General features: G+C 45.7%; 1 protein-coding gene across 2 annotated transcripts in view; it reads left to right on the forward strand.

Moving 5' to 3' along the window:
* The window catches only part of ZZEF1 (zinc finger ZZ-type and EF-hand domain containing 1), a 76,976-nt gene that overhangs the window by 38,651 nt on the left and 13,715 nt on the right, over positions 1–24,610 (forward strand). For both annotated transcript variants that reach the window (XM_033171749.1, XM_033171750.1), the window contains exons 29-46: positions 562–1,063; positions 1,756–1,920; positions 3,279–3,398; positions 4,142–4,303; positions 6,016–6,145; positions 8,262–8,400; positions 9,624–9,789; positions 10,386–10,651; positions 11,523–11,674; positions 12,606–12,780; positions 16,200–16,336; positions 16,860–17,134; positions 18,169–18,343; positions 18,983–19,115; positions 20,336–20,532; positions 21,549–21,668; positions 23,364–23,552; positions 24,413–24,513. In XM_033171749.1, the coding sequence (XP_033027640.1) occupies positions 562–1,063; positions 1,756–1,920; positions 3,279–3,398; positions 4,142–4,303; positions 6,016–6,145; positions 8,262–8,400; positions 9,624–9,789; positions 10,386–10,651; positions 11,523–11,674; positions 12,606–12,780; positions 16,200–16,336; positions 16,860–17,134; positions 18,169–18,343; positions 18,983–19,115; positions 20,336–20,532; positions 21,549–21,668; positions 23,364–23,552; positions 24,413–24,513 (3,304 nt within the window). The remainder of the gene's footprint in view (positions 1–561; positions 1,064–1,755; positions 1,921–3,278; positions 3,399–4,141; positions 4,304–6,015; positions 6,146–8,261; positions 8,401–9,623; positions 9,790–10,385; positions 10,652–11,522; positions 11,675–12,605; positions 12,781–16,199; positions 16,337–16,859; positions 17,135–18,168; positions 18,344–18,982; positions 19,116–20,335; positions 20,533–21,548; positions 21,669–23,363; positions 23,553–24,412; positions 24,514–24,610) is intronic.

Raw genomic sequence — 24,610 nt, forward strand, 5'->3', positions numbered from 1 at the left:
GCTCAAGGGCTGACACCCTGGGAGAGGGTATTCTCTATTGTAGCCCATAAGTTGCGGAACTCCTTCCCCACAGAGTTGTCTTTGTCACCATCATTACACAGCTTTTGTGAAAGCTGAAGATGCACCTCTTTACTCTGGCTTTTGACACTTGAGATGTATATTTTTTAGATCCCACCTTTTATTACTGTGTTTTAATATCACTGTTGTGTTTTACTGTTGTAACCTGTCCTGGAACCTTAGAGTAAAGGGCAGGTAATAAATTGTAATTATGTTGAGAACGCCTGCATTGTTGGTCTTGGAGGACTTCAATATTCACGCCAAAGCCACTAAGTCTGGGGCAGTTCAGGACTTTGTGGCTGCCATGACATCTGTGGAATCCCATGCTGTCCCCAGCATGTCATTGACCCAATGCATGTGGCAGGCCACACTACAGCGAGAGCTGTAAGGTAGGCCGTGCACTTTTGAAATACTTAACATTTCATCTGTTGATACGAGATGCACAGAGCAGGAGGAGCCCAGTTGCACCGCTCTCATGATGCACTTGTTGCCTTTCTATTGCAGCGCAACAGTGCATCCAGAAAAGTCATCTCTTGCTCAGTTTTCTGCCTGCACGGACCAAGGCAGAAGGCCATGACTCAGATCACATGGAGGACTTTGGGCGATGCCACAAAGACAGACGCCGGAGGACGAGCTCTGTCGTCGAAGCGGATTTCCAAGCGTCAGATTCTTCCCCTGTCTCTGGAGTGACTGGTTTTGTTTTTCCGGAGGCAAGTCAGGCCACAGCCTCCAGCTCAAAGAGGAAGCAGGTGCCAGACTCGCCACAGACAGAAGTGTCTCCTGCATCCCAAAGCAAATCCCTTGATAGTAACTTGTCGGAGCAAGAAGATGCCTTGTCCCCTCCCTCCACTCCCACTAGGAAGCCTCCATTCAGCCGCGGGAGGCTCCGGCTCCTCTCCTTCCGCTCCATGGAGGAGTCCAAGCCTGTGCCCAGCATTAAGGAGAAATACCCCATCCTGAAACACACCTTGGACTTCATTAAGGACCAATCTCTTTCTCATGAAAGGTGAGCCAGATCTAATTTTGTGCCGGCAAGACTCAGGGTAAAAGAAAAACCAGACGTCTCATTAGATAGAGGCTCCAGAAAAACCTCAAGGGGCGTTTGAGATTTGCTTGTTCGGCTCCTACCTCTTGGTCTGTGGTGCTTAATGCTGAACAATAGGATGCTGTGAGAGCATATGAAGAGCCCTGCTAGATCAGTCCAATGGCCAATCTAGTTGAGCATCCTGTTCTCACAGTGGCCAATCAGATACAAGGAACCACAGTATGGCACAAGGTGTGTTTGCCTCAGAATATGTGCTCAACAGTGAATGTTTTGTGAGAAGTATTTGTTTTTGGTTCTAACACGTTACATAAACTGCCTAGGGCTTACGTATATTAAGCAGTACAAAAAAGCATAGAGTTAAGAATTCCATCTCGGTGGGCGAGTGTACGTGAGAGCGTTTCTTGCTTTTGTGTATATATCAGGAAACCCTGTTATAACAAACCATAAAGCCATGTAGTGTGTTCTCATTGCGTTGCTGCCACATTTTGTCCTGCTCAATAAATAATCCACCACTTGCCACTTTGTTAGGCTTCTTGACGTCACCAGTTCTCTGTTGACGGAGAAGCTCATCGGTGTGGGTTAATGCACCATCCCCTTGTGCCAATGCAGGAAAAGGTTTAATAGGAAAGTGTGTGTGCATGTGTTTCTCCTAGTGTTCTGAAAGTCCTTGCTTTGAGGAAAGCTCAAGCCAAAAGCATCTTGGAAGTGCTGAAGATGATCCTCCAGTGCCTAGAATCCCTCAGCCAGCCTCACTGCTTCACCCCACCTTGCATCATCTTCCTGCTGGAACTCCTGGCTTGCCAAAAAGACTTCACAAAGTAAGACATGGGGGAAGCTGCACTTCAGGCATAGGCAGTTGCTCATTTTTAGCTCAGGTTAGCAGAGAGCGGAATGCGTCCAATCAAGCCATTGTTCCCTATATCTTAGTATGGTCTACGCCTTTGATGGGGAGTACCCGAGGCCAGCATTTTGGAGCTGCAGTCCAAAACATTTGGAGGCACCAGTTTTTGGGTGGCTGGAATACAGGGAGGAGAGAGCTTGGTTTTAGAGGCAAATAAAATTTGCCCCAGTAAGAACATAAAAAGAGACTGCTGGAACAGGCCATTGGCCCATCTAGTCCAGCATCATGTTCTTACAGAGGCCAACCCAATGCCTCTAGGAAACCTATAAGCAGGATTTGATCACAAGAGCACACTCCCCTCCTGTGGTTTCCCGCTACTGGTACTCAGAAACATTGCCGCCTCCACCTGCAGGCAGAGCTGAGCCACTGTGGCTCGTACCCATTGATAGACTTCTCCATGAACTTGCCTGGTCCTTTTTTTAAAACATCCAAGTTGGTGGCCCTCACAGCCTCCTGTGGGAATGAGTTCCACACTTTAGCTATGCGCTGCATGAAGAAGGACTTTCTTTTACCTGTCCTGAATCTCCCAGCATTTCAGCTTCATTGAATGTTCACAGGTTCTAGAATTTTCAGAGAGGGAGACAATAATACGATAGTGTGTACAACACTGATGTCTCACATTTGAATGTAACTGATCTGTAGAAAAGACTCTACGACCTGAAAAAAGAGAGAAAGTATGTACTTTCGAAACCAAAGAAAATATTTAATAAAAATTATTTTTTAAATTAATATGGATAACCCGTCATACACTTAGCACTGTCATATTTTAATGGATGATCTTGGGAATAGCTCAAGTTATGTATTCCCCCACCCACATTCAATCCTTTGTTTAGAAAAAGGGAGGATTTGTGTTAAATAAACATGACAGAGGAGGACTGATGTTTCAGTTTTATTAGCTCATACGCGCAGGCTTCGTATTGCTTTCAGGCTTGATTTTGAACCAGGCTGTTAGTTTTTAAGAAAATGAAAGCCTTAAAAAAATAGCAAAACCCCTGATGTATGTGTGTTAATTATATATGCCTCTTCAGTCTCAGATTTTGCTGCAAAAGGGAAAGCAGGCAGGTGGGCTGGATCTGGTGTGGAGATAACAGGTTAGCCATAGCTGAGAGTTAACAACAGAAAGAAATTTCAGGGGGGCATTTTGGTTCTTCTCATTTCCCCTCTGCTCTGGTGTCAGTGCAATGGTAGATTGAAGTAGCTATTGTTGTTAGGACATGTTACACAAAGGCAGGATTATAAAATGCAATTCAACAGCCTATATATCTTATTTTCCAGCTATTTTGCACACTTGGAAGGCTGTGGGGCTGAGCTGCACCGGGAAATACGGGAATCTTACTACCAGCTTCTTCTCTTTTTGGTCAACGCTCTGAAAGGATTTAACGACCTCGATGAGAAGTATGGACCTCTTTCTCTCTCTCTCTCTCTCTCTCTCTCTCTCTCTTAAACCATACAAGATCCTTTATTTATTTTTTTGTAAGACTCCTTTATTCCAACCACTGTGGTAATTGTCCCTGGTGTTGTGTGAAGAGCCCATTGTCTGCTCATAACTTACTATCAATCTATTTTGTTGCATCACTCTGAGCTCTAGTATTATTTATTACTTATTAAGGTATTTATATCCTGCCTTTTTCCCCAAGCTGGGACTCAAGGCAGCTCATAGTAGTTAAAAACATTATAAAACACAAAGTTACAAAAGCAAACTAATAAACACAATTAAAACCAGCAATTTAAATGCAGTTTGCCCTGACAGCAGCCCAGTGGTCAGTCTTCGTCTGCACCTTCGTATTCAAAGGCCTGTCTGAAGAGGAAGGTCTTGCTTAGCCTGCTGGCAGAAGGATAACAAGGGGAAGGAGGAGTCAGTCTGATCTCTCTTGGGAAGGAATTCCACAGTAGGGGAGCAGCCACAGAAAAGGCTCTGTATTATGAACAAGGGAGAAAAATCAGGTTGTTTCCAATGTTGCTTTCCTCCACACTATGTGCAAATGCCATCATGTTCTCTCCCTTGGTCATAGCCCCCTTTACCCCCCAAATGAAATTAAGGCCGTTTGTCCCTTCTCCCTCGCTTTTGCCACCTGCAACCTCGCAGCTCCTCCATGTATTAATTGCGCTGCCCTGGTTTGTCTTCCCTGTTCGTTTAGATCGTTGCTCCCTGCCTTGTCCTGCGTGCAGACGTCTCTCCTTCACCTCTTGGACATGGGTTGGGAGCCAAGTGACCTTTCCTTCTTTGTTGATATACAGCTGCCACGCCTCCTTATCAGCATGTCACGAGAGAACATAAGTACACATGACAGCATAGTTTGGTAAGTTGGGACAAGTAACTGGGTTTGTTTTGCTTTGGCATTCCTATTGGTGCCGCAACAAAATGGCTAGCACATTTGCAAAGCTAAGCAGGGTCTGGTATGGTTTCAAATTGGATGGGGGACCGCCTGTTGAGATTCCTGCAATGCAGGGGGTTGGACTACATCGCCCTTGGGATCCCTTCCAACTCTGATTCTTTGAAAGTCTGTGAAATAATTTTGGCTGGGGAGTAGTTTGTGCATTTGTAGGAATTGCCCAGAACTGCCTTGAGGCGATTTTGGCTGAAAGGTGGGATAGAAATCTGACGAGTGAATAAATAATGCAAAATAGAGATATTTCCCAAAGCAGTTACTGTTTCTTACAAGAGCTGGCTTTCTCTAAAAAAAAAAATACAGATGCCTTGTTTTTCTTTTCCCCCTTAATGGGGGAGCCTAATGTTTGAAGTGTTTTGAGACTGAGATGTTTGTTGTTTGGATTAATATATCAACCTCATGCATTGCAGGATTCCACATTTGTTCCTATGGCTCGTAGGGGTTCTGAGTTTCTGGTAGGGCTAGGCATTTGAGTAGCCCACTTTTTAAAACTTGGTTTATTAATGGCATTTGTATGCTGTTCCAGTACAGCATAAAGTTCTCTTTGTGGTTTAACATGAAATAATTCTAAACACATTGGAAATGCAAATTAGGTCATAAAACCATGAAATCAAAGCCTACATCCTTGCTCCTCCGAAGTTAGAACACAGATTAAAAAACATAGGTCATACTGCACCAGCTCTTTAAAAGACCTGGGTGTCGCTGGAAATATCACAAAGCTGGCATTGGGCAAACCTCCCTGGGGTGGCTGTTCCATAACTATGGTGCTAGCACTGAAAAAAACCCTCTTACTGGCCTCAGATAATTCAATGGGGGACACTTAGAGCAGGAATTCCAAGGAAATTATTTAGAAGAAGACCAAATTATTTTTAAAGCATTACTTTTAATGGGCAACCTAAAGAGGGTTAAATTGATAGGTTTAGTGCTTGTGCTAATTATGAAAACAAATGGGAGTACACCAAGTTTTTCTGTGCCACCCATTAACGAATGTGCTCATGTGAAAGTGTAAAAAATAGTTGACTTGAGTTTTTAAAAAATAGAACATAGAGATAAAACCTTTGACCATTAAATAGCAAAACAACAACAGAAAACAGTTTTTTAAAATGCTGGAACATGTGGAAATGAAAAGGTCTTCCCTTGGTGCTGAAAGGTTGACAGCAGAGGCACTGAGTAAGCCCCACAAACCAGGGGATTACCACTGAAAGGACTCCCTTTGTGGTACTGTGTTCTTAGGCCCCTTCCACTCTCCCTGTGCTTGTTGCGTTTCTGAGATGGAGACCCTCAAAAGAACAGCAGGACTGTAGAAGAGATGTCCCTGCCCCCCACTCCAAGCTTCCAGGCTTGCCACATTCTCCAGATTGAAGGGACAGGGGCAATCCTGTGCATTAATGAAATTAACTTGCATAAGTGTAAATGACTCACTGAACAATTCTCTTCAGCTCTTAATCTGGAACACCAGGGTCAGCCTACAGTTAAGATATTTGAAGCGTATCAACCTGAAGCCTCTTTTTACTTGAATCAAATGTCTTTTAATCTATTAAACATTGCAGCCCCTCTTTCCCCATTATTTTGGTCCTGCCGTTCTAAGTAGAAAGCATTTAATTTTGTGCCTTTGTTCCTAGTCAGTGGAGCGAGGAAGAGGAACTCGCAGACTACAAGCAGAACTCTGAGTGGATGGACGAGTGTCAGGAAGGAGTCTTTGAAAGCTGGTGTGACAAGATAAGCCAGGCTGACCCAGAGAAGCAGAGGAAGGTCATTAGAATGAAAACATTTTGTCTGGGTTTGGCGGAAGGGGTCAAGAGGTAGAGCAGGTGGAGGCAGAACTGGTGCAGTGGGCAGGCATGGATGGGCATATTGTAGCCGGCAGGGATTGGGGCCGCACATGCAAGAGGCCCAAGGACCCTACTCCAAAAACTGGAGATGACATTGTGGGATGGGGTAAAGGGAGGATGTATCCTGAACACAAGAAGGCAGGTGGTTGACATGGGCTTTGAAAGATGCTCCTTCAAACCTGCTGAGCTATGAAGTCCACCCAGTGGCCCTGGGAGCGTGCAATCTCCCCCCCCCTCCCCAGTTTGTACTGGAAGAGTACACCCCCACCACCATTTGGGATTTGGAAGGCATTTTTATGTTTCATTTTCTTACGACTTTTTAGCTAGGTGTCAATTTTTGATTTGCCTTCTGTTTTATCTATGCATTTAAATATTTATAAGATGCCTTTCGGGGTCAAATCCACCCAAGCCAGCAAATTAAAAACAACCGTATAAGAACAACGTTAGTATATTATTATCATTGTGAAACTTTCAAAATGGGGGTGGCGGGGTGGTGGGAGGAGAATACCAGAAATGCATTAAAATATATGATTCAGCTGGTTTAAAACCCTTTCGCAGAGCTACTTTAATGAACCAGCAGCATGACTAAAAAACACATTTTAGTCATTGACTGAAAACACTGATAGGCGAATGGAATTGGGAACTCAGAATGTGCATGCCTAGGTACTTCTAAGTTCCAAAATATTGCTCACTCACAGGATAGCTTTGAATCTGGGGGTGCGGGGAGTGTGTAACCAGTTTTGTTTGTACTGGAAGAGTTGTACATGATACTACTTCAAAATATTACTGTAGGCTGCACCTGAATTGGCTTTTAGAAGCAGAAGCCTCCTTGGGGCTGAAACCAAGTTCTCTCTTGGCATTAACTGAGAGTGCTGTTTGTGCAGAGAGAGAGCGCAAAACTCCAAGAAGCAATCCTGCATCCATCTGCTTTCTTTCCAAAGCCCTCCAGGCTTTGCAAAACTCATGTTCTTCCCACCTGATGTTTCCCTTTGATGGGCTTTCCCCCCAGTTCCTGTTCCATTATCTAGAGCAGGCATGTCCAACTCCCAAGAGACAGCGATCTACTCCCACTATAAAATAACTGGTAGTGATGTTAAACTATTGGATTAGGGGGGAGGAAGACCCAAAGTTTTTTTAGCTTTTGGGGGGGGGGATGATTGACCAAGGGCACCCTGCGATCAACCGGTAATTGTGGACTGACCTGATGCGGCACCTCCTGAAGTTAATTGTGGCTTGGAACACAGTTACCTCTCGGGTTTTGCCCTTGTCTGGATTTTGCTGTGCTGTTCAAAGCTCAAAGAACAAAGCAAAATGCACATTAAAAATACGCATTTAAGAATAACATGCATTCTGAGATGCATTATTGGGAGAAAATGTGTTTGCAAATGCATAGCTTTTTGGGTGGGTGGGTTAAAAAATAATAATTGTAGATCAGCCTTTTCCAAACTGGTGTCCTCTAGCTTTGGACTGCCACTTCCAGCTGCCTTGATGGTAGTTGTAGTCCAAATCATATTGGTCGTGGGGAGGTTTGGCTGTTGCAGATTAATGAAGAATCAGGACATAATGGGTTTAAGAACACAAGAGCTGTCTTGCTGGATCAGGCCAGGTTCAGTATCCTGTTGTCACAGTGGCCAGCTGGATACCTGTGGGAAACCTGCGGGCAGGGTTCGAACACAAGAGTAATGCTCTCCCCCACTTTGGTTTGCTTTTAGGCTAATTAATACATGCAAAACTGGGCCTGCTGGGATGGCTCAGTCTGTAGAGCACGAGACTTTTAACCTTAGGCTCCTGGGTTTGAGTCCCACATTGGGCAAAAGATTCCTGCATTGCAGGGGGGTTGGACTAGATGACCCTCATGGTCCCCTTCCAACTCTACAATTCAACAATTTCCATCAGAAATATATTGATCTGCCCATGCTACAGATGACGGCTCTTGAGTTGGACGTGCAGTGGGCAGGACCAAGATGGCGGCATTTTATCGTTTAAAGTTTTCTGCAAACTGAGCCTGTAAAAAATGTTTCCATGTCTCGTTCCAGATGCACATGTTCATTGCCCGCTACTGTGACCTGTTACACGTGGACATATCCTGTGATGGGTGCGATGAGATTGCTCCTTGGCATCGTTACCGCTGCTTGCAGTGCAACGACATGGATCTTTGCAAAACATGCTTTTTGGGTAAGCTGGTTGGCCAGAAATGGCATTGTTTCTTCTTCAAAGGGGGTGCTCAGTTTTCTGTAGTTTAACATCTTTCCTTTCCTTTTTTTAAAAAGTAGACACCTAAGGAGATCCTTTTGCATTAACTTAAAAAAAATTAAAAATTGCACCAGTTTTCTGAATTTTGAAACAGGCACACAAGAAAAAGGAGGGGTAGGGTGTAAAACATAGAAATACTATAATTTGCAGGTTGTGGTGTGTATGTGTATAGGTGGATTGATGCTATGTGGATTCCCAGCACATTCATTAACTACTACAGGTCCATTTTCCCAGCAGAGAAGAGGGACTTAAAGTTATCCACTCCCTTCCTTTCCCTTCACTCTCTCTCTCTCCTCTTTCAATTTCTGGGGGTAAGAATGGGGAACCTGCAGCCCTCTAGCTATTCTCTAAACTCCCAACTCGCATCAACCCAAGCTTATTTGTGTTTTAGAGCAGTGATAAGGAAGCTGTGGCCCTCCAGGTGTTGCTGGACTACAACTCCCATCATCCCTGACCCTTGGCCACACAGGCTGGGGCTGATAGGAGCTGCATTCTAGCAATATCTGGAGGGCCACCGGCTCCCCATTCCTCTGCTCCAAGGGGACCCTTGAAGTGTCAAAGACAGGCTTTGAACTGGAGCTTTGGCCTCTCCAGGTGATAAGTCGTGACACTTAAATGGAACCTCCATGGCCCAAAGCAGTAAACTTCAGAATGTCAGACACAGTGGGGAAGAAGTGCTGCTTTTTCGTCTCTCACAAGTTTCCTGGAGACTCCCAACGGGGTGCTGATGGAACCTAAAAGTGTCTTCGGTCACATCCAGCAGGGCACTTTCCATGCAAGCAAAACATCTCATTTTTTGCCATTCAAAAGTCTTACCAGCAAGGCCTTTGAACCTTCTGGCTCTTGGCCCATGCAAAGACACTGAATGTGCACCCTAAAGGGTTATTTTTAAGCATGTTTAAGAAAGAGAAATCGGAACATATCAGCCTTTGCCAAACCTGGTGCCCTCCAGATGTTTAGCACTACAGCTTACCCCCCCGTGCTGGCTGAGGCTGATGGGAGCTGTAGTCCAAAACATCTGGAAGGTACTAGGCAGCAGAGGCTGAGGAAACGGCTTTCTTCAACAGTTCTGCTGCAAGAGTGGTGTGGCGATTGAACAATGGCTGCTTTGAACACCCGTTGCTGTCCCTTTGCATCCCATGTAGGCGGAGTGAGACCCGAAGGCCACGAGGCGAACCATGACATGGTCAACATGGAATATGCCTGCGACCACTGCCAGGGCATTATCGTTGGGCAGCGCATGAACTGCAACGTGTGTGAAGATTTTGACCTTTGCTTTGGGTGTTACTCTGCCAAGAAGTACTCTGAGAGGTACTGTGCCTTTGCCAGCAACCTTCTGAATCTTAACATGATCACGCTTGGGAATTGGGCACCCCTGTTTTTTTGCATTATCGGGTGGAGGGGGTGGGGGCAAATCTGGGCTAATCCGCAGGTGCAATTTGCTCAGCACTTCTCCCAATCTCGCTTGAGTCAAGGGGTGGGGAGCCTACACACTTTCCGGATGTACCGGGTTTCTTTTATTAGCACCCCACCCCTGGATCTACTAATCAGAGCCAGGTGTACAGATGGAAGTGACACATCAGGAATAGGGTACCTCTACATCCTTGCCCAATGAATTTGTTTCTGGTGCCAGGAACTGTGCAGAGCCCATATGGATGGAGCAGTACTTTTGAGGAGGTTGGGGGGGGGTATACGAGGATTGTGTGTTGTAAGCATTTTCAGAAAATAAGAAGCAAGAAAGGAGATGACACTCTAGGTTGCAGAGACTTGTGTTGTGCCCAGAGCACAACCCCGCTTTGCGCCCAGAGGCAGTCACATGCACCCCGTCGACATTTTGCTAGTAGCAGTGCCAGCCAGCCATCGTAACAAGAAGTTCTGCTCTTCTTCCCCCCTCCCCTCCATTTTAGCCACCTTCCCACCCACAGCGTCACAGCGCACCCGATGATGACCATCCGGATCAGTGACCGCCATCGGCTCATCCAGCCCTACCTTCACAACTACTCTTGGCTGCTGTTCTCCGCTCTGGCTCTCTACAGCGCCGACTTGTCGAGCGGCAAGCAAGGGGATGGCGAGGAAGAACTTGACCCCCAGGTCGTCGCCCACGCCAGGACCCTGCAGCAGGAGTGCATCCAGCTGATTGGGGACTGTCTGGTGAAAGTGCAGCATGGGAAAGGTGAAGGCCAGGGGGTGGCCGCTCAGACCCAAGGCAGAGCAACGGCGGGAGAAAGGAGGGGGCATTGCTTATCCCAGGCACGGATTCTGCACACGTGCTAAGGCCTGTTGCTTTGATATGAAGCTGTAAGGTGCCTTTGGCCATCTGGGTGTTATTGAACTACAACTCCCCTCATCCGTGGCCACTGTTCATGCCTGCTGGGGCTGATGGGAAGTGTAATTCAGCAGCGTATGGAGGACCGGGGGTTCCCTGCACCCTGCCGTAAGGTCTGCATCTGGATTCTGCTTCAGGGTGGAGATTGCAGAGGGTAACTTTTTGCGTGGGTGGGATGTTTTCTTTTACGGGTTGTTTTTTTTGCTGGTGCATGTGTTTTTTGATTAAAATATTGTAAGTCACTTTGAGTTGCCATAGGGAAAAAGTGACGTAAGAAATTTAAATAATAAATGATTTTTTTGGGGGGGTGGAGTTGTTGGGACACCCTCTTCCAGCATTTAAAACCCCCCACAGTCAAAACATGTGGTACCTGCACTGCTCATTTTGCTCAACTACTCCCTACCAAGTGTGGGCTGTGCAGTCCATAAGGCTGCCTTTCCCCATCGCCTGGTGGCTAGGGAATAGGATAATTTGGAAGGGAGGCTGTCAGCAGTGGCAGTAAACCCCATATGAGCTGGTCTGGATTTTTGAACACTGCTGGGGGGGGTGAGGGGGGCACAGAGTTCATTTTCTTAACCCTCAAGTTCCAGAACTTGCTCTAATTATGATGAGAGTTGGATTTATTTCGTTCTTCTACCCTCACCCCAGTACACGTTTAGGATCTGGTCTGTTCATGTTCTGCTTTTGGATCATCTTAACTTCCTTCCCCCACATCTAGGTTTGAAAAGCCTTGCTCTGCTTTGCATGTTGCCAGAAAGCGAATCTTTACCTGAAAAGGGGATACTATCAGTTGAAAATTCCACAGACAGCCCTGGTGAGAGAGCCATGGAAACCGATAAGGCGATGTCTGCATCTTTCACCCACTGCAACGTAAATATTTATATATATTTAAAATGCTTCAGTGTAAATGCTTTTTTTAAATTAAAAGATGCTTCAAACTGGCCCCTCTTTCATGTCCCTTTTTATGATTCTGTACAGCTATAATGACTGCCTGTATTAGCTTCTGTGTGCATAGTACCTTCCAGATGTTTTGGACTACAACTCTCTTCAGCCCCAGCATCCTGTGGCCAATGCTGGCTTGGTCTGCTGTGAGTTATAAACCAAAACAGCTGTAGGATATACCAGGTAGGCAAAAGCTACCCTGCACTGCAGGATCTTGCAGCTTATAAGCAGATAAGGCAGAACAGGAGGGTGTTGACTCCTGTTTTCTAGAAGGTGGGAGTGAGCTCCACATTCACAGCAAACGATTAACTGTGGCGTACCTTCACATGTGAATATTGTCATTGATGAAGAATCCTATTTTTGTTAACAAAGAGACATGAGCAGTGGGTGTAACGAATGATGGCTTCCCAGGGCCTGAATCTGGCTTCACCTTGGTTTTGCGTAAATTTTAAGATTTGTGTTAATTTCAGACTAATAGTTCACACGTGTAGGAAACAAAGGTCTCATCTCGCAAGGAACATGGCAAGCGCACCCATTCACTGAGCGCACACGTACACTGCCAATCACCACCACCCACTCCCTTCGCTTTTCAGCTGGGGAGTTTCCTCCATCCCAGGAAGAATGGAGTGCAGCCTTATCAAATTCCTTATGCTCTAGAAGTTAGGGACCCATCTGGATCAGGACTCAGTGGAAACAAATTCCTCTGGCTGAGAGGAGAGAACCTTCTTAAGGCAGCCCAATTTGGTGAAGTTGAACCCTGCAGGTGCTCTACCCTGCTGTTTGTTTTAGCTTTTGATAAGTCAGGCTTGCTAACTGCCTAAGAGCACTGTTGCAATTTTCGCCTCTCCTTTATTCGTAGGGGAATGGAAACACTGATGAAATCCAGGCCTCTGCAGATACCAAACAAACGCAGAAAGTGAAAACGGAGGGCAAGCCCTCCAACGGCCTTCCGCTGAAGAAAGAGGTGGTAACACATGAGAGAGAGAAGCTTGCCCTTAATTCAGATTTTCAAGCGAAGGAATCTATATCTGCAGGTAAAGATTACTTCCTTTTTGGCTCCTAGAATTACAAGTCACTACTCTGTTTTTAAATGTCTTTCTCCTTTATCATTTGAACATGTTTCTTCTAAGCTGGTGGCTCTGCCATTGTTTGGTATCAAAATTACTTTGTGCCTGCAGCTGGTAATAACATGTAGTCGATAGTAATCATTTTTTAATTGCCTAAAATTTACCAAGTGCCTTTCAAGATTAAAATAAGAGACAACCCCAGCCCAGCAGCCTTACAAACTATATTTATCTTAAATGTGGAGAAATGAGTTGGTGAAAGGAGAGGGAATAATTTCTGGGCAGAAGTTTATGCATGTTCAGAGAACTTAATAGAGGAAAGGTAAGTGCTAGTCATACTTTACCAATATGAACATTACAGAAAGCCTTGATTAGCACTAACTGCAAATAGGAAGTGACGCTGTGCTTGGGAGTGCAGATGAGGGGAGTGCACAGGCCTCCCAAGGTGGCTTGGAGGACTGGCTAAATTGAGGCTAGATGCTTTGAAGAAGTGCTGCTTCACACAGTGCATTGCACCAACTTAGATGACTTTTAAAGGGGGATTATTATTATTATTATTTATTAAATTTGTAGCCTGCCCTGCATCCGAAGATCACAACATAAAAATACAAAACTAGAACACAAAATACATAATAAGAACAAGAACAGATCAAAAACCACCACCACCCTCCTACAAACACATTTAGAAGGACATAGAATGTTAATCAGCCAAAGGCTTAGTTACAAAAAAAAACAAAAACAAAAAAAAAACCACTTTTGCCTGGTGCCTAAAGCTGTATAATGAAGATGCCAGGCGAGGTTCCCTGGGGAGAGCATTCCATAAGCGGGGAGCCACACTCTGGGCCTCTTGTGGGGGAGACACAAGAAGGCTCTCAGGTGATGATCGCAAGGTCTGGGTTGGTTCATATGGGGAGAGGTGGCATAACGCAATCTAACTTATGAGGTTACCAGAGCATAGACAACAGAAGTTAGGCTATCCCTGTCCAGATAATGGCACTGCTGGACTACCAGCCGAAGTTGATGCCACCTGAGCTGCCAGCGACAGCAAGAGAGTACCCCTAAGCTATGTACCTGCTCCTTCAGATGGAGTGTAAGCCCATCAAAGGCAGGCCACCTCTCATCCATTTGGTCTAGGGAACCACCTAGCTTAATCAGTCTTACTTGGATTGAGCTTCGGTTTGTTGGCTCCCATCCAGTCCATTACCAAGGCAAGAGAACGGTCCAGCACATCCATTGCCTCACCTACAGATATAAAGAAGTAGAGCTGTGTGGCATCAGCATATTTATTGCTGACAATGTACTCAAAGATCAATCCATGGCTCTATCCTCAGGGATCTGAGACAACATGCCTCTATATTTTTTTTTTATAAAGAATTTATTGGTATTTTTTCATAACAAAGAATACCATCACCCACCCACATTTATACAAAACAAAAACAAACATAACCACGATTCTTCTTCTTGTTTACACACACACACAAAAAAAAAATTCTAGTTCCGAATCTTTACAATTGACTTCCCCTGCCTTCTCTCCTTCGGTTCTAAATCCAGATTCTACTTTAATAACTTCATCTCTCTAAAAATTGAATTCATTTAAAGAAAATTCAAATCTAAACAATCATCTTAATCCATAATAATTAATAACAAAACTTTATATCTTAACAAATTATTCTTATATCAAATCTAAGCAAACTTCTTCTATCCCTTAAACTGCTGCTAATAACAAAAATTCAAAATATCCCTTTTCTTGTTAAAAAATAAAATAAAACTTAATGTCTTAACCCTCCGATTTCAGATTACCATAACAAACCATTTATATTCTGCACTTAATACACTTCACCCTATCCCCCCTCTATCCATTGACCTTCTCCATCTTTCACCAGAACCACTCCTCAAATTGTCCTCTTTCCTTGTACGTCCACAGATCCAGACACAGTCCCCAACAGTCCTTGCATCGAACATCAGGGTACACTGTTCATCTTCTTTCAGCTTCTCCCATTCAATGCTGCATTCTTCTTCTATTTGTAGATATCTTAATTTTTTGCCCTTCACTCCCGAGCTCTCACCTCGGGGGCTGGATATAACATTCTTCACCGTCCCGAGGCTGCCACCGCCAAAGGACGTTTCTTTTTCCGGGAGTCGCCAAGCCATCTCTCTCAGTTCTTCAATCATCCCCTTCAGCTCTTTGCCAAGGCTCTCTTCCATAGTACCGAATACCTGAAAGGTCTCCTCTGTGGGAAGTAAATTTTTCTTCATATCCCCACTCAAAACCTTCAATTTCTGATTAAGCAGTTCCAGTTTCAAAATAATAATCCTTTGTCCATCAGTTAGTCCAGAGTTCAAAACAAGTTCAAAAACAAAGCCCAACATGGTAAGAACGGGCATAGGTATCAAATTTCAGTTTCTATTTCAATGTTTTCCATCTTATACCAGTAGTTTTCCACTTCGGCTCAGACTTTTCGCAGCCATTTTCCCTGAAACCAGGGCGCAAAGACCATAACTTTAAAAAGGGATATTCTCCATCCTCTTCCTCCCCAAAGGGAGATCTAAATAGTCTCACTTGTGAAAAAATCCAAACATTGTAACCATCTTAGTAGCAACAGTATCATAAACCGTTATTTTCTTGCCGCCGAAGGGAGGGAGGCAGACTTCCTTTCCCTGAAACCTCCCGGATCGTAAAGTCCACAAATTTAATCCAGTCAAGTACTCACAACCACCGGGCTTCATTTCCTTTCATCTTCTACAGGGAGAACGTCGTCGCTCGTCACGGCCAGCGCTCGCCGCTTTTCCGCCCGGTTGGGGCATATCCCCTAATGGCCCAGCTCCGCGATCCCCTCTCACCCCCGCTCCCCCTTTACAGGGGGAGCAAGGGAAGGGGACGGAGCTTAGCGGGCCCGCCGGGGAGCCCGAGGCGCAGGACGCTCTTCCCGCGCCTCACCGGAGCCCCGCTTAGCGGTACCGGGGCTCCAACCCCCGGGCTGGACTGGGTCGCCTCGCTGCCGAGGCAACCCACGACCGCCCGTGATGGCGACCTCGCCGGAAGTCCGAGACAACATGCCTCTAAATGCCACCTGCTGGTGAATAACCATGATGTACTCATTTCCTGCGAGGGGCTTCCCAGGGGCAACTGGTATCGTTGTTGTAGGAAACAGGACTCTTGGACCGGATGGTCCTCTGGTCTGATCTTGCAGGGCATAAGGAAATACCATAAGGAAAGTTAAAGCTAACCATGGTTATCACATTGCAGATGCAATGCTGCACCATGGTCAGCACCGAAAGCGAGAGAAAGTCAAGCACACGGAGGGAGCGCATTGTGAACCAGCTACCTCAACAGTAATGACAATTCTGCAATTTGGAGAAATTTATGTTGCTTTTTTTTTTTTAAACAGATGCTGAAGTTGCCGACATTTTGACTCCATGCCAAGCTGAAGAGAAGGCAATGCCCAGCCAAGAGGAGATATTTGCCGAGTGCTCCCAGAAGAGGATTCTTGGGTTGCTGGCTGCCATGTTGCCTCGCTTGAAATCAGTAAGAATCTGCACAAACTGGGGGAAGGGAAGCCAGGGAGTTCCTGGGTGGCAAGAAGAAGGAAGCGGGTAAAGCAGCTGGAGGAGAAGAGGGCAGAGGCTTAACAAAGAACTGGGTGGTGGGGGTGTCCTTTTCCCATCCTTGGGACCCCAACAAACCACCTGAACCTGCAACTGGGTGTGGAGAGTGCAGTTGACTGCTGAATGGGACAACCTGAGGCTGATCCAGCCACTTTGGGCCTGCTCGTAAAAAGCAGAGGTGAATAAACAGCTGGATAGACAGCCCACCTTGGATGAAGGCAAGAAACAGACTGAGTGAGGACAGGAAAGAGCTATGTGCTGTTGACTCTGAACATTTCTTGCCTTGAAGGCCAGGTGTTGATTTGACACCCATTACAAACACATTTCAGGTGAGACCAGCAGTCCATTCCCAGCTGAAAGTAGGCAAAAACTGGAAACGGAGAAAAGGAGTGAACCACATCCCATGCCCTCTGATTTCCTGCCCCCTTTCCCCCTCTCTGCAGGACTCAACAATGTCTCTAATGAACCTTGACCAGATCCTCCCGCTCATGTTTCAAGTTGTGATCTCGAATGCCGGCCATTTGAATGAAACCTACCACTTAACCCTGGGGCTCCTAGGCCAGTTGATTCGGAGGCTGATGCCCGCAGAAGTAGACGCTGCCGTGACCACAGTCCTCTCGGCCAAGCATGGGCTCGTTGCTGCTGATGGGTCCTCTGTGCCAGAAGGATGGAAGACGACCCATCTCCTCTTCAGCTTGGGTGCAGTTTGCCTGGACAGGTACATAGAGGAAAGTTTTCCTCTGCCTAATCCTCCCTACCTCTGGAATAGGGAACGGTAGGTGGGCAGAAGTTACTGCAGGTGGTCTCCCCGCCTGCAATAGCCAGTTCAAGGCACCGCTACACCCCCATGGACTGGGGCACTGGGCAAGCACAGGATCCACTGTTGTCGTATCATTGCAGTGGGCCTCATCCAGCCCTCTTTGCTGCACCAGCCTGGACTCTGGCATAGTGAAGGGGCATTTCCCCCTCCCCCTTCCATCCTGGCAACATTAGCTGGTTAGTGGAGGGTGTTACGGTTTGTGGTTCAGCTTTGTAGGTCTTCAGAAGATGATGGTTTTGCCCTGCAGCAGTGAGCAGTACCTCCCCTTCCCTCCAGGGGTGGTGGAATTACCAAGGGGGTGCTAAGAGGCAAGGGGGTGGCAGAGGTGGCATTGGAGGTGGGGCTAGAGCCTGAAGTGAAACAGCTTCTACTGCTCTTGATTGCTTTCAAAACTATAGTCACGTTTCTTTGTATTTGTGGTTCTGAGTTGTCACAAGATATCTCATTATAGCTGGTATTGCTGGATCTAGGTCATCAGTTTTGTTGAATTAATTAAATAGTTTTTATTGGATTTTGAATGAATGTGCGGTTAATCATTACTGTTTTGAATTTCTTTGTGTTATTATCATCCTTAGCGGGCCGTGTAAGCGATTACAGTATTCTGAATAATGCTTTTTATCAGGCAGGGGGCAATGGGGATGAGTTTATGGACCCATGGAGGGGGCAGTGGCCCAATAAGGTTTGGGGACCACTGCCCTAGAATGTACCAAGCATGCTGTTTCTATGGGCGGAGGCCAGCTGTCGTTTTCAAGAAAGCTTGTTCACCCTTGCTTAAGGAATCTCTGCTAAGCATCGGAGGGAAGGGTGCCTTTGCTTGATCATTGGAGTCATTTGTCGTTTTGGAAACCTCACTGGTGCATGAATAGCGCACACAGTCACACAACTAAATGGGCTGCTCAGCCTAAGAAAACCCCAAACTTTTTGTTTTTCAGCCGTGTAGGCCTAGACTGGGCATGCACTATGGCCGACATCCTCCGAGCCCTGAATGCCTCTGTGCAATGGCACAGTGTGATTGCTGCGTTCACAGACCACTGCATCAAGCAGCTGCCCTTCCAGCTGAAACACACCAACATCTTTACCTTGCTGGTACTTGTCGGCTTTCCAGAGGTGAGTGTGTTGAGCTTTAAAGCACTGCTGCTGCGGAACCATTTCCCAGACAGCGCTGCCACAATTGCAACAACGACAACAAAAATGCATCTTGCTAGGGCAGGAGAGGATGCATAAAAGTTAGTCGTGGTCAGTCCTTGCCTGGAGTTTGACTTCCTGTCAGGGATCTGCCCTCCGCGGCCAGGCAAGGTCGCGGTGGATACAGGCAGCCCCAGCCACTCCTATCTAGTGATACATCTCCCAGCAGTTCGTCCAGCACCTCCCCTGGGGAGGAGGAGTTATCCTCAGGCAGCCAGGTGGAGCGTGGGCTCCAGGATGTTGCTCAGAGACCCAGCACCGTCCTGCAGACCCGCTCTGAGGGGGAAACGCCACTTCCGTCGCCTGAGCTGCGCAGAGGGGTCAAGAGACCGGGGAGGTGGCACTTTAGGGTGCTGAAATTCCTATGTTGGGGTCGTAGCAGAAAGTAGGCACTTCTGGATTCTTCGAGCGACTAGGCAGTCATGTTTTTAGGTAGCTCCGCACTGTAAATAGTTTTACACAATAAAACTGTTAAAAGACAAGACGGACTTTGTCGTTACTCGTGAGCAACCCCCTTGCGGACCTGACACTTCCTCTCTGCTCTGTCTCTGCTGCCTACAGGTCTTGTGCATGGGGACCCGGTCTGTGTATATGGACAACGCAAATGAGGCCCACAACGTGATCATCCTCAAGCACTTCACAGAGAAGAACAGGGCGGTGGTTGTGGACATGAAAACACGGAAGAGAAAAGCAGGTTCTACACCTCTTCCTCCCAACTTAATCTCAGCATGATTCCCCTTTCTTGCGTTCTTAGCTGCCTTCACAGTCACAAGGGCTAGAACGGCCACCTTTTTTTTACTTTTTTAAAAAAGTGACTTGTGTTAGATGGTTAACAATTGAGTGGTTTTACTTCCTTCACACGGAAATTTGTGCCTTTCCCTTCTGGTGCCCTTTTGCCATTCAGGGCAACAGTGTAAAATCACAACGCCAAAACAGCATATTTAAAATACAAACAGTAAAAACGAATGCAACACCCTGGTTGGTTACAGGTGGGTAGCCGTGTTGGTCTGCCATAGTCGAAACAAAATAGAAAATTCTTTCCAGTAGCACCTTAGAGACCAACTGAGTTTGTTCTTGGTATGAGCTTTCGTGTGCATGCACACTTCTTCAGATACACTGAAACAGAAGTCACCAGATCCTTAAATATAGTGAGGGAGTGGGGAGGGGTATTACTCAGAAGGGTGGTGGGAATGGGTGATCAGCTGATAGGTGTGGAAAACCTGTTGTCGACTCTTAACGGCTGCAATTAGTCTTGCAGGTTGGTATTCAACTTAAGCTTTACTCAGAGTAGACTTGTGGCTGTAATGAAGTCACATTCATTAATTTCAACGGGTCTGCTGTGAATGGAACTTAGTTGCATACCACCACGCCACAAATAAAATGCACATCATTAAAAATCCATATAAAGGCACCAATGCCAGAGATCAGAAGTAAAAATGAGCTTGGCAGGCAGAAGGAATAAAAATGTTTGAATGAATGAATGAATGAATGAATGAGAGTGATGGTCACACAACACAAAGACTGTTGTGGAACCCCATGAATCCTATTTTCTTTTATTATTTCTAAGGCAGTTCATTTTTCACTGTTGCAGGAAATTAATGGAATGGGATTTGAGAATGGGTTTCAAGTGTTTGGTTCTTTGCACGCATCACCACTTTTATGCATTACTTTGCTAGACAGAAGCTCAGAGGTGGCTGCTTAAATAGTGGCATGTTTGGCAAAATAAATGCTGCAGCACATTCCACTTTCATGCATACCTGATTTTGTTTATTTTTAAAGCAAATAGAATTTATGTTTGGGTTGTTGTTCTCCGTGTAACACTTGGGGTTTTGGGTCAAGGTTGCCCCAAGTACTGAACCAGGCCAAAATCCCCAGCAGAGACCTGCACAATCACCTCCTTCCTCTGCTTTCTAGTGAAAGACCTCCAACTGGTTCAGCCATGCGGACAAGGCGATGACGAGTCTCGGTGCCAGTTGCGGCAGTACCTCCAGCACTTTGTGTTCATCACCAGCCATCTCCTCCAGACCAGCATCAACAGCAGCTTTGCAGAGGCTGTGGAAGCAACCTGGGTCTTATCTCTTGCCCTGAAGGGGCTATACAGGACGCTTAAGGTACGGTATAGCGTGGCAGGTACTATATGCGGTGGATATAGGCAGCGAAGCCAGTGGTCTTCACTACACCTTATTTATTTAGAGCAGGGTTTCACCAGCTGTTGTTGGAGTACAACTCCCATCATCCCTGACCACTAGTCCTGCCAGCTAGGGATGGTGGGAGTTGTAGTCCAACAAAAGCTGGAGACCCAAGTTTAGGAAACCCTGGTTTAGAGCATTGGGATCCCCCACTCTTCAGCTGAAAAGGTTCCCAGAGTGGCTTACAGACAAGCCATTAAAACTAAATGCCCCCTGAAAAGAGAGAACATAGCACACAAGGGGAAAGGAACGGGGAGGGAAGAGGGGGAAACAAACGTGAAATCCATTTGACTTTGGAAGTGGCCTGTAGAACAGGGGTCAGCAAACTTTCAGCAGGTCCACAGTCCCTCAGACCTTGTGGGGGGCCAGACTATATTTAGGGGGAAAAATGAACGAATTCCTATGCCCCACAAATAACCCAGAGATGCATTTTGAATAAAAGCACACATTCTACTCATGTAAAAACACCAGGCAGGCCCCACAAATAACCCAGAGATGCATTTTAAATAAAAGGACACATTCTACTCATGTAAAAACACGCTGATTCCTGGACTGTCCGTGGGCCGGATTGAGAAGGCGATTGGCCGCATCCGGCCCCCGGCCCGTGCTGTAGAAGAAAGCAGGACGGTGCCAATCTCAGTCCAAAGAAACAAGGGGGCAAACCTCGGGAAAGGTGCTGGAAGAAGATTTGCATTATTCCTGGTCGCTCCCCATTTCTTCATGCACCCAATGCCTTTTGAATATGATGTTGTTGTTCAGATGCAGAAAAAGAAGAAGCGGTTCAGAGAGTATAATTCAGAGAGTATAATTCATGCAGCCAAATATAAGGTTTAAGATGTAAAGATTGCACGAAAGCCACACCATGCGAGCAGTTTTCCATCTGGGCTGCGATACATCTGGTTTCAACAGGTTTTTCTTTTCTCCCCTGCCTTTGGCAGATGCATCCCTTTGAGGAAATTCGCACCGCCTTCCTTCAGACAGGTCTGCTTAAATTGTTGGTGAAGAAGTGCAGCAAAGGAACAGGCTTCAGTAAGACCTGGCTTCTCCGAGACTTGGAGGTAATGCTGGGGCTTCTTCAAGTTGTCGGGGCTGCTGATCCCCTGCATCTGAAAGGATTCCTTTTGCTCATCTGTGGTAGCTCTTTCCAGTCCTCCAAAGAGAACACATGAGGGCTCAAGCTATGCAGGGGTGTAGAGGAGATCCTTGCACCAACCTTGCCTTCTTCCTCTTGTGACCTTTCATGCATCAGTTATGGAGGTCTGGAGAAACTCTTAGCTGTGTTCATTTTGAGCCTTATTATGAAATCCTAAACAGGACTAATTCCTCTTGAGCCTCCTGCCAGTCCTTTCATTTTTTTAAAAAATACATTTTTATTTCCCATTTTACATTATTCAACAATAAATATAAATCACACACAAATCCAGTAATGTTTTCTGCGACTTCCCTCCCTCCTCTTCTGCAGTTTCTTATTTTTCTCTCAGATTCTCTTACTGCATATATTAATTTATCCTTTTTACCCATTTATCTTTTTTAATTCCCTTAAAATCCTTACAACTCATGTTTATATCAATCCTGCTAATGTTTTTGTTTGTTTTCATATACGTATTCATTAAATTTCCCCCATTCTGCTACAAAGTTTATCATCCTGATCTCTTAATCTTCTCCTAAGTTTTGCCATCTCTGCTTATTCCATTAATTTTAGTTGCCAATCATATCTTTTTGATGTCAATTCTTTCCAGTAGCACCTTAGAGATCAACTGAGTTTGTTCTTGGTATGAGCTTTCGTGTGCATGCACATGAAAGCTCATACCAAGAACAAACTCTGTTGGTCTCTAAGGTGCTACTGGAAAGAATTTCCTATTTTGTTTTGACTATGGCAGACCAACACGGCTACCCACCTGTTTTTGATGTCAGTTCCTCTTCTCAGTGTTGTGCATATATCATTTGGGCAGCCGTGGTAGCATAGATAAGTAGTTCTTTCTGATCTTTTGGCACCTCTTCTCCAAGTATACCTAAAAGGACATTCGCTTCTGGTTTTTAAACAAAAGTTATTTTAAGCATTTTTTCCCAATTCATTATAAATCATTTCCCAACCTTACAGGACCACCACATGTGAAAAAGTACCCTCTTTCTCTTTACACTTCCAACATTAAGACTTACACATTTTTGCCAGCTTGCTAGGTATCAAATACCATCTGTACGTCATCTTCATGTGGTTTTCTTTTAATGCGTCAGCATGCTGTAAATTTTAAATCTCCTTTCCAAAGACTTTCCCACGCTGCCATATCAGACAGTGCGAAGCTGGGGGGCCCAATGGCCTAACTCTGTACAGGGCAGCCACGTACGTTGCATTGATTCAGATGTTGACTGCAATTGTATTTAAGGAATTTATACCTCCATCCTTAGCAAAAAAAAAAAAGGCTCTATAGCACAGTTCACCAGCCTGATGCCTTCCATATTCTTTGGACCACAACTCCGATCAGATATGGCTATGCTGGCTGGGATGTATCAGGAAGTTTTTATTGTTTGACATTTTATTATTTTTTCTATTTGTTGGAAACCACCCAGAGTGGTGGGGTTTAAAAATCATCATCATCATCATTATTATTATTATGAGTATGATTATTATTTTTATTATTATTGGAGCTGGTCCCAAACATCTGGAAGGTACCAGGTTGACGAAGGTCAGCCTACACGTTGTGTGGCCTGGTTGGTCTGTCACCGACATTCAAGTTGCATTTTGTTTCTTGCAGATCTTGTCAATCATGCTGTACTCATCAAAAAAGGAGATAAGCTCCCTGGCGGAGCACAAGGGCCCAGACCTTGGTGAAAGGGACCAGGATCAAGCGTTGGATCAGTCTGCTGTCACTCCCACAGATGCTGACCAGAACAGGCTCGATCCGCTGGAGGGCTTGGACGAAACCACCAAAATATGCTTCCTGGTACGCTTTTTGACATCTATCTGGTGGGTAGTAGGGGACTTTAGCAACAGGCAAGAATCTCAGAATTGTAGAGTCGGAAGGGGCCACAAGGGTCATCTAGTCCAACCCCCAGCAATGCAGGAATCTTTTGCCCAATGTGGGGCTCGAACTCACGACCCTGGGATTAAGAGTCATGTGCTCTCCCAACTGAGCTACCCCAGGCCACCAAGCAGCACAGTATGTTAGCTCACATTGCACAGATCGGGTCTTATTTCAAGGGTGGGGAACCCTTTTCAGCTTGTGGGGTCACATTCCCTTCTAGCCCTGCCCACCACTAGCATGTGTTCCATTCCCTTTGGGGGATGGAACACATGCTAGTGGTGGGCAGGGCTAGAGGCAAAAGTGGGTGGAGCAAGAAGTGTAATATTTACCTTTGTGCAGTTGGCTAGTTTCCAAACATGTCCAGACCTAGGGACTGGAGCCCACTTCATCAGATGTGTGAAGTATCTTTCTCTGAAATGAACTCTAGTCCATAGGAGGAAACCCCTTAGTCTTTGAGGTACTATCGTTGCTGATGCTGTTTTTACATCTTTGTCCAGCAGCTTTGGGAGAAGTTCTGATGGTTCTCAGGATGAACTGATAGATTAGGCAACAGGAACTCCCCTTTCTGTGGCCCCACAAAATACTAACTAAAGACAGCTTAATGAATGCATTGCTTAAATGTGCTCATGAAACCCGATTTCAAATTTGGGACTTCCAAAGGCTGACTCACACATGCAGCACGTGCAATTCACACACCCATTGTTGAATCACAGTCCCCCAGAAGCAAACAGTAAAAGCACCGACCTTTTCCCTCACTTTTTACCCCTGCTGAATTCTAGATGACCCACGATGCCCTTGATGCCCCTCTGCATATCCTTCGGGCCATGTATGAATTGCAAATGAAAAGGACCGATTCTTTCTTCCTGGAGGTCCAGAAGAGGTAAAGGAGTTCCCAAGGCTAGCTGGAAATGAAATGAGAAGCTGGGTGGGTGCATGCACCGGCTTGACCGATCAATGTTGGAACAAAAGGACATGTT

Source organism: Lacerta agilis, chromosome 15, assembly GCF_009819535.1.
Source record: "Lacerta agilis isolate rLacAgi1 chromosome 15, rLacAgi1.pri, whole genome shotgun sequence".
NCBI lineage: Eukaryota > Metazoa > Chordata > Lepidosauria > Squamata > Lacertidae > Lacerta > Lacerta agilis.